The following is a 10,245-nucleotide window of genomic DNA, read 5'->3' on the forward strand; positions in this document are numbered from 1 at the left end:
GTCGAGCCTGTTTCTATTCTTGACTAAAGCTTTCTGAAAAGTTTCAATTAAACGTGGTAAAAATGTAACAGGTTTTTAATATACTGTTGCATATGAAGCAGAATTAGTGTCTTCAAGAACAGATAATTTGAATATGAAAATACTCAGTGTGTGCATATAAAAGCCTTAGCAGGAGTTTATAAAGATAAGCTTATAAACTTACTCTTCAGCTGTGTAAGGTAGTTATTGCTCATAGAGCTGGTTTTCTGCAGAAGAATATCTGATGTGCTTCTAATCAGTAGATATAATCAAAACCTTTGTAGGAGGAACACTGAGTAGTTCAGTGTTTGAGTGAGTTTGCAGTCTAATGCTAGAGTGGTGCACTGCATGGCCAGTGTGATTTAGTTGCTTTGCAAAGATCTACCTGTGGGGGTTTTTTTGATACTGTCCTTTCAAGGTGTGGAAAGATTATTTCTGAAGCTCTAAAGCATATATTCGATGTTTCTGCTTTTTCTAAGTATGCAATTTAAGGGTGACAATGTCTAATGCCATTTTGGCTCTTACTGCCAGTAACTTCCAGTTGAAGGGAGAAGGAAGAATGCAAGTGAAGTGTTCTTTCCAAGTAAGTGACAGGTGCAGCCTCTGTTATGTAATATGAATAGGAACTTTGAGCTTAGGGTGCATCAGTTTCTGGTCTTGGGTTCTGCTTTTGGTTATAAGCTGTTCTGTATGGTGAGGGAATTTGAACCACTTTAACTTGGTGGTAGATCTAATTATTTTTTCACATATTTTCATGAAACAACACTGCATACTTACAAAGTTAATCCAATTTTTTTCTATGTAATAGAACTTGTATAAGGCCTGTTGTGATCTATGGAGGTACACAAACAGGCCACTCAATTCGTCAGGTAATGCAAGGCTGTAATATACTATGTGCCACTCCAGGAAGGCTTCTTGACATCATTGGAAGAGAGAAGGTAAGATCTCAAAACTTAATCTGAATTTCCAAAATGCTTTTGTTTTTTTTACATACTGGTTCTTGTTCTTCAGATTCAATAGAGGCAAAAATAGGGCCATGAAAACCAGTTAGTATGCTGCCATTGTACAAACACTTAGAATCCAAGTGAGCTTTTCTTGGAATATCTAAATACCATGAGGTTTTTGGAAGAGTAGCATGAGTTCAGATCTCTTCAGTCCCTTTCAGGGCCCACTGGAAAATATCAGTCTGAGTCAAACTGGCTGCAGTGTTCTTGGCAATTAAATTTTACAGTTCAAGTACATGGAACACCTTCTCGTAGTTCTCATGGGGAATGCCACAGCAGATTTTCACTTGATGTTCTGTTAGTTTTGTTATAATAGCTTTTCTCTGTCTGGAGCTATGCCAATATTAAGTCTTTGAATGTCTTAGTATTAATTTTATTCAAAATTTAAAAAAACCCCTCCAGACGTAATATTGTATTTGAATTTTTATTTTTCCAGCCATTTTAACTTCAAATTGAAATTGGTACATACTATAATGGTAGATCAGTGATGTTGCACTGGACAAATGAAATTTGGAAAAACACTTCTTGGTAATAAACTGAAGATTGGCTTTCTGCAGATGTCAGGCTTCTAGTCAAAACGACAGTCTTTGTCCGCAACAGAAAAGTTGTAGTGTCCTTATTACTTTCTGACAAATTTTTTTCAGAGCAAGGAGTTTTTTGAGAAGGTATGAATGTTATATGAGAGAACCTTTCTAAAACCCAAGCATAATTTCAAAAGACATGTGCTGAGTAATAGTCAATCTGTGGGCTCTGTCTTGGTTTACATTGCTGAACAAAGTTCTGAAGCACTTCAGTGTACACATACTATTAGAATTAGTGCAGATTAAAAAGTTAAATAAAGGTTGAGATGCAAGTAAAACATAATTCACATAGGCTTCTATTTGTGAATAATTAACTTCTACCATAAATAAATAAAAGGTGGATTGTGGCGATTAGGACATTCTAGAACTGTATACTGTCATTGGACCAATACAGTTTTTCTTTCACTGAAATACTTGCAGATTGCTTTGCATAATGTGAAATATTTGGTGCTAGATGAAGCAGACCGCATGCTTGATATGGGTTTTGGGTCAGATATGAAGAAACTGATTTCTTACCCAAGCATGCCACCAAAAGACCAACGTCAAACACTAATGTTTAGTGCTACTTTCCCTGAAGAAGTTCAGAGGTGAGTAAAGTAAAACCGAAAATATATCTGAAGATGTACTTGTACGGAGCTAAATGTCTGAGAATTGTTAAGGGCACTCTTTACTTCTAAAAGCTTACCTTGCTAGAAGATACTGAAAAACTATTATGTTAACACTCCTTGCTGAAGAGTTCCCTTTTTTTTTAGGGAACTGCACTCCGAGTAACTTGCATAGATTAACTGTTGAAGTTGGGAACTACAAAGCAATTTGCAAAGTTTGCCTGAAGGCTTTTAAATTCTACTTGTGCAGAAGTCCTATTACTGCCCCTATTTTTTTTCTTGTCCTCCTCCACCACACCTGTGGAAGCTCAGTGATCTTGGCTGTTTCACAAACAGCACTGGTACTGCTGTCTTTGGCATTAGGACGTAATATAACCAGACATCCCAATTATTGCTCAGTGCACCAGCCTTTCTGATGTGTGATCCTTATTTGCCTGCGTAAGTGCTGTTTGGTTTTGTTACTAGCATTTGGGGATTTATGTCTCCCATTAAAAATTCTTTTTTCTTTCTTTTCTCCTTTTATTTTTTTAATTGTTCCTTTTTCACAGTTTAAACTTGCTCTTTACTTTCAATTTAGAACTGTTATCTCTTTGTTAGATCTTAAACTAGTCAGATCTTAAGACCAAACACATTAATTAATAAATAAATGTAACTTTTATTTGGTATGAAAACCACCTTTTCAGTGGCAATTACTCCTACAAATCAGGTGGGAGATTCAAGTCCTTAAGGCAGTCCTTGAACATTTTTAAGACTTCCTTCTTTTTTAGAAATTTGTTCTTAAACTTGAGATTGCCTGTTTTCAGTTGAAGGTTGACTTATTTACCATCTGACTTCCAGTGTAGTGGAAGCTGCTTTGTCTGCACCAGACATGAGGCAAACTTGTGTATTGATAAGGTAATACAGTTTATTAAAACCCTGGAGTATTATGGGGCATTCCAAGGAATTACCCATTTTGGCGAGTTTGTCTCAGATAAGATCACCTATGTAAAAAGAACTGAAAAGGGACACTGTCTGAACAAAACCTGACTTTTGCCTTTGGCAACTGATAAATAGATGTCATGTAATAAACTGCATTTTTAAGCAGTGCTTTTGTTGAACAGTCAAAAAGGATAGTGTTGACTCTTGGATGCCTGTTTTGAATTCTGGCCTGTGTAGGATTCCTCCCTCTCCCTCCAGCTAGCAGTGAAATAGTGCCCTGAGAATGGTTCTGTGAGCATATATGTCAGTAACCCATTTTATTACAAGCATATATGTGGAACTCTTTCTGAAACGGCTAGAAAGTATGGAGTTTTTCTTACAAAAAGCTGCAGGGTTGTAATCAGTCCATGTACCTTCTCATTGATCAAGTTTTTTTTACAGCTGTCTGGGGAATAATATAAACTCATTTAGGTTTTTAAATGCATATGACTACTTACATCTGCTGCCTTGTGAGGAATGATACAAGTATTTGTTGTGAGGGTTACATAAGCATAAACGAAGTTACTCGATTTTAAAGCAAAAATAAGCTACATAATAGATGTAATGTTGCTCAACTTTGTTTCTTTTCAAGGCTGGCTCGTGAATTTTTGAAAACTGATTATTTATTTGTTGTTGTTGGACATGTGGGTGGAGCTTGCTGTGATGTTCAGCAAATTGTTCTTCAGGTTCCTCAGTATTCCAAGAGGGATAAACTGATAGAAATTCTACAAAGCACAGGTAACTTTCCATATTCCTAATTGTTTTCCAGGGAAGACGAAATTGGTGGTTGATTAAAAACAACAATTTGGGGGTTTTTGTGCTCTTGGTATTGATGGAGTCATGATTCCATTCTGTTATGCGTGTTACATGCCTTACAAGACTACTGATTGAAGCTTGAAGCAGATCTCCAGGAGACCTAGGTTTTTAGACATATTTGTGTTAAAGCTATCCATCAAGGTCTCATCTCTGAGTACCAGCAGACAAGCTTCCCACATGGTTGGTTTCTTCATATGGTCAATTAAAATACTTTAGCATCTGGGACTATTATCTCCAGGTTGTAGGTGTATTAAACTTCTTATGTGAACGTTTGGGCCTATATTTTGTTAATGGTTGGGATTTTTCCATTTTTGCTCTAAATATGTCTTAACTTTAATGCTGAAAACTGGAAAGGAGTTTGGAATTAAAAATTCTGTGTATCTTGCTGTTCAGTGCTCAGAATGGTGTGCAGCTTTTAGCCACATGCTGTAGAAAGGGACTGTATACTTATCACAGAGAACAACATTCATTTCCTCCTTTTATTGAGGAGGAAAATACAATGCACTTGTCCTCACCTAGGTTTCTGTGTTGATCTAGAAATAGATGAATTGAATTTAATTAGTTCAACACAGGCAAGAAATCACAATCGTACCTTAAAGACTTCATTTAAAACCTGTTCTGATATTAGGTGTTTATGTAAGTAACTGTAACAATGAATAGTGAGAGTTCATCATGTTTAAAGTACAGTGGATCTGAACTCTTGTTTAACATAGGTCAAGAACGAACCATGGTGTTTGTGGACAAAAAGAAAAAAGCAGACTACATCGCAGCCTTTCTTTGTCAAGAAAAAATAGCAGCCACGAGCATCCATGGGTACGTATTTTTTGAGTGTAAGTCAGGTAATAGTATTAAGTGGAAGTCACTTAATAGTGGGTCTCAGGAGAAGCTTTTGAGATTTCATGTTTTTCCATATCTGTGTGACTTAGCTTGTCTTGTTTCAGCTAGCCCTGTAATCATCAGCAGCTGTGCTCCATTGAGAATGTAGTGTTTATAAAGGCCGGTTCTCACAGTGTTTGCTGAGTTTACATCTTTCTAATTGACTGCACTTTGCATGCTGTCTGTGACCTGGAGAATCTTATATCTACTCCAAAGAGAAAAAAAGTATATAATAAATTCAGTAGAATCAGCTGTTGTTTACATGTAGATGTCAGAACTGTGTGATGAAAACCAGACATTTTGGTGTTAGTGGAGATGATATTTGTCGATTCAAGTGGCAGTTGTGGACCTTCCACTCTGTCTCACATGCTTACTCAAAGTGACAAGATAAGTTGTGCACCATACCAATTTTTGATGCTGTCATTTCTTCCTACTTGATGTGTTAATGGATATAGCATTTGTATGGAGATTAATCTAAAGAGAAGATACTTTAAGTTGTATTTGTAGTCCACTCTTTAGTGTTACATACCCAAACAAATGCTGAGAAACAAGGTGAAATAGGTTTGGACCTGGAATTAGCAACTATCTACAAAGGTGGTCTGTCTTCACATAATGAGCTGGAATGTAGTTCTGTGGTATTTGGTTATAGATCAAAATGCAGGATGACAAACTGAATCTTAAGATTCCTAGTGAACTGTAGCACATTGAAAATGTTATTTTGCACTATTTTTCGTCCTGTAATAGGAGGAAGTGACTTGAATTCTTGCCAGTAAAATTAGGTTTTGGGCAGTGTTCTGACAGACATCAAAATATCAAGGTTGTAGATGGGTTAAAATAATCTTAGTACACACATACAAGATGTTTACCTTATCAGTTTTACAGGTGTGTGAAGGGTCTCTTTGAGAAGATCTGGCCTTCTATTCTTGGCTAATCTGAATTGCTGTCCCCCAAATTGTCTTGTATGGGAGGAGGTTCTTAACACAGTTCTGTAGAATTATTGCACTATGAGTTAAGGTATATTTACAAGAGAATAAATGGTTTCATGGAAGCTGCTAAACTGTCATTAATGTTACTGATTTCTGATTCATTTGAGTTTTTTGAGTCAAAGTTAGTTAGCATAGGTGCTCTTCTCTGGAATACTGGTTGTACCGGACTTCACTAAATGTCCCATGTTAGATTGAAAAGAGCACTGGTTTTCAGGTTTCCAATTTGTTCTCTCATTTGGACAACAAAGAACATGAGTTAAACTCTGTTCTAGTGTATTTAAGTGCTGGATAATCTGTAAATACACTTCAAAAATGAAAACCCCAGAGCAAATGTAGTTTTTCTTGTGATGATAAACAGAAGGCAAGTTCTGTACTGTTGGCTGGCTGCAGTTGCCAGTATGTCTGAGAAATGGCTTATGTAGGAGTCTAGGTAGACTTTGTCTTGGTTATTCTGGTTCCCTGCTACAAATCAGTAGGAAAAGTACTTTTAACTATGGCATGAAGAAACAATCAGTTAAACAAGTGAATCTTCTTAAAGAGGCAGTGTATTTGAGACATGACTGGCTCTGATTCTTTAAAAAAATAATTTATCTAGAGACTTAGGTTGAAATAGTTGTTGTGTATTACTTCTAGTCAGTTAAAAATTCATAAAACCTGTACCGGTAGTCTGTGTGGTTTTAGTGTTGTGATTTTGAGTTTTTTTGGTTTGGTGTTTTCCTGGTGGGTTTTTTTTGTTTCTTTGGTGGTTTGGTTTGGTGTGTGGGTTTTTTGTTTTGTTGGGTTTTTTTGTTTGGTTGTTTTTACCTAAGGACTACTTTTGTCTGTGAATGACAACCTTTTAAATTGTATCTTAAAAATGCTGCAGATTTTTTTGAGTCATCCATTCTAATTGTTACTTCCTTTGTAGAGACAGAGAACAGAGAGAAAGAGAAGTAGCTCTTCAGGATTTTCGTTCTGGAAGATGTCCAGTTCTTGTGGCAACGTCAGTTGCAGCAAGAGGTCTGGATATTGAAAAAGTTCAACATGTTATTAATTTTGATCTTCCTTCCACTATTGAAGAGTATGTACACCGAATTGGACGAACTGGTCGTTGTGGAAATACAGGCAAAGCCATTTGCTTCTTTGATAAAAGTTCAGATGGCCACCTTGCACAGTCTCTAGTTAAAGTACTTTCAGATGTAAGTTTAGAATCTTAGTGCCTAACTTTTTCTGTTCTTTGGTATTTCATTTCAATGTACTGAGCAACTATTTCTTTGGTACAGTTACAGAGCTCTTAATTAGTAAAGCAGTCAAACTCTCTAATTCACTTTTCTAACTATGTAGGCCCAACAGGAAGTTCCAATTTGGTTGGAAGAAATTGCTTCTGTCCCTCAAGGAGAAATAGTCAGTACCTCAGTTGATAACCGAAAGGTAAGTCTGGAAATGAACTTGGAAGTCTTGGCTTTTAGAACTTGCTCTCAGTGTAGAAGTGTGTTTAGCAGTATATATCCAGGGTAATGGAGTAATGCCACAAACTGCTTTGACTGTAACTGTGCCTCTATCTTGGTTGGACAACTTGCTTGACTTGGACTCTTACAGTGTGGCCGTACTAGCTGCATTAGTCTTGATCCATAGTGTCAGGAATTATTCTGTGAAAGAAGAGGTTTGTGCAAACAAAGGTTGTAGTTGTAGAAGTTTCTCTACTGCATATGTGGGCTGGGAGCAAATAGTTGCTAGTTATACAGTCACTGCTTGTTATGAATTACACAATCAAGTAACTCATTTGACTAAAAACTTCAGGTAATTTTAGCTAGATCAATGACCTAATCTGATCTGTGTCAAAATTGTTCTTAATGGCTGAGGGAAGAGCCTTCTGGTATCTTAGTGTTGCTGATACCGGATGTTAAATTACAGCTTGAATAAATTAGACAGCCTAGGTGGCATAGGTCTCAAACCGCTCTGTAGTCACTAGTTTAGGATTTAAGTTCTATGTCTACTCCTACTTTATTTTTTTTAATCTGATATTTGATACTTCTGGCTCTTATTGACTGGGATTTTAATGCTTTCATCAAAAGCTTTTCCTTCATCTAGTGCTTCCGTAAGAACTTTATCACATCTCAGTTGCATTCCAAATGCTGATACTCTCTTAGACCACAAAATAAATAATTGCTCTGACTGCTTACAGAATGTCTGAAGCTTGAGTTCAAGCTCAGACCTTCCTTTCATTATCTTTTTCCATACTGTAATCAGTTGCAAAGGGAAGCTGCTCTGGAGCTGAGCCAATCAACAGCAGAGTGGCAGATCTTGGTGTGGAGAGGGTTTTTTGGAGTCAGGGAAATGCCAGGGCAGCAGAGAGACCCACCAGGAGCTGGCACCTCTTGTGAGAGATGCTGTTGGGTTGTGGGCATTGCCAGAGCAATGGTGACCACCCCCTGTGCCTTTAAAGAGCAGCCCAGGGAGCACTAGGAGTATTGCAAAAAGCGGGCAGACAGGGTGTGGCACAGCAGTTTGTGTGGAAGGGTGTGCAGGGAAGGCATAGTCACCCTACCAGCTCAAGACATTAGTTTGATTGGTGATTATCACCCTCTCAGAAGGAGCCTTGCTATGGTATCCACTTGGCACAAAGTTATGTCCTCTGCACTCACCAGGAAGAATGTAGCAACCCAGATGGAGCTCCCATGGAAACATGCAGCAGTCCAGACCTCAGGCTGCAGGGACTGCCAGAGCCCTTTGCTGCTCTGGGATGACAGAGACAACATCTGTGTGAGATGTGACTATGTGGATGATCTGCTCAAGACTGGTGGCAGAGCTAACAGAGGAAGTAGAAAGGTTAAGCATCAGGGTGTCTGAGAAGGAGATAAGGACGCCCAAGCGTCACTCTACCAGTCTGAGACAGGAATAGGAATGGTGACCAGAAAAAATCCAAGATCAAGGGGGTCCTATATCTTCTCCCACTTCAAACTGAAGGCAGTAGCTCAAGGGAAACAGGTGAATGGAGGCAAGTCCACACTCAGGGCAGCAGGCAAAAGCCCATTGCCTGTCTTGCTCTCCCAGGTGCCTCTGTACAACAGGTGTGAGGCTCTGGGTGTGGAAGGCTAGTCAGTGGATGAGGAGGATGAAGGTACATCTACACTGGAGGTGTTGACAGGATCAGAAAGGCCTACCCCCTGTATTATGACCACCTCCATGAGGAAGAAAAGACAGGTTATAGTTGTAGGTAACTCCCTTCTGAGGGGAACACAGGGCCCAACGTGCCGGATGGACCCTCCTCTTAGGGAAGTCTGCTGCCTTCCTGGGGCCCAGGTCAAGATCATCACCGATGAGCAAGACTCGTAAACTGGTAATGATGGATTTGGAGATAACTGAGATACTGAACAATATTTTTGCCTCAGTCTCCCCTGGCAAGTTCATTATTAAGTATGAAATGGAGAAGGAAATTTTTCCCTGGAACTGTTTTGTGTTGGGTGAAAGAAGTTGAGATTTGAACTTTGGGAAGGATTGTTCCTAGCGCCCGATAAAATCCAGGGTTGATTGAAGTGCTTAAATTTCACACTGGGGTCTAAAAACCTGTTGTATAAAAGTTTAATGATGAGTGTTCCTGTATTTATTTTAAAATATGATCGAATTACAATAAGACATGCAGTAGAATGCTAAAATTGTTTTGTAGTGACTTTTACTGTTAAATGATTAAAGTGTTAATGACTCTAAACTAGTACCTCTTCTTTTTCCTAGAATTACAGAGACAGAGGCAACATGAACCCAGGAGGAATGAAGATGGCTTATTCTGCAACTGGATTTGAGTCCTGGGATTAAAACTACTTTTGTACCAAACTAGATTGTATTCTGTTGTGCTTTAAGTGAACTGTTGCACTTATTGTTCCTTACTGTTGAGCGTGGAACACTTCATGTTTAAATAAGTAGTTGGTATCATATGCTAAAGTTTTCAGCCATGTATATTGTATTCTGTTATGATAAACTCAATGATTATTGTCACTTATGTAGGAAGTCAAAAGCATTTTTTGGGAAACACTTCAGGTATTAAGTGTTAAAACTTCCATTAAGTGTTTAATGCTTGGTGGCTAATACGCTGTTGTAAAAAGGTGGAGGTTTTGCAAGTGGAAAATAGTAGATCCCTTGAACTTACTACTTCGTTATCACAATTTTTAATAGGAAGATTAGTCTTCTGAAGACCTAGTTTGGAAAAGACCTTTATGTAAAGGGATCATCTAAACTTCATGTTCATTCCTTTGTGTAACAGGCCAGTTATAAAATTTGAATCTGGTGATGAGATGACTTGGTCTCAAGGATCTGTTAAACATCTTGTAAACAGTTACTTAATAAAAACTTGAGGAGTGCGTATTGATGATTGTTTCTACATCAGATATACAAAAAAGCATAGGTCATTGCAACTTTATGGACTGGG

At 38.0% G+C, this 10,245-nt stretch overlaps 1 protein-coding gene across 1 annotated transcript in view; it reads left to right on the plus strand.

Annotated features, from left to right (window-relative positions):
• Nucleotides 1-9,635, plus strand: part of DDX4 (DEAD-box helicase 4) — a 28,183-nt gene extending 18,548 nt beyond the window's left edge. Inside the window, exons 12-18 of the mRNA XM_065656318.1 lie at nt 827-956; nt 2,024-2,190; nt 3,758-3,903; nt 4,695-4,794; nt 6,751-7,021; nt 7,167-7,253; nt 9,555-9,635. Coding sequence (XP_065512390.1) covers nt 827-956; nt 2,024-2,190; nt 3,758-3,903; nt 4,695-4,794; nt 6,751-7,021; nt 7,167-7,253; nt 9,555-9,635 — 982 coding nt within the window. The remainder of the gene's footprint in view (nt 1-826; nt 957-2,023; nt 2,191-3,757; nt 3,904-4,694; nt 4,795-6,750; nt 7,022-7,166; nt 7,254-9,554) is intronic.
• Nucleotides 9,636-10,245: the final 610 nt, after the last annotated feature.

The sequence above is a fragment of the Caloenas nicobarica genome, chromosome Z (genome assembly GCF_036013445.1).
Source record: "Caloenas nicobarica isolate bCalNic1 chromosome Z, bCalNic1.hap1, whole genome shotgun sequence".
Taxonomy (NCBI): Eukaryota; Metazoa; Chordata; class Aves; order Columbiformes; family Columbidae; genus Caloenas; species Caloenas nicobarica.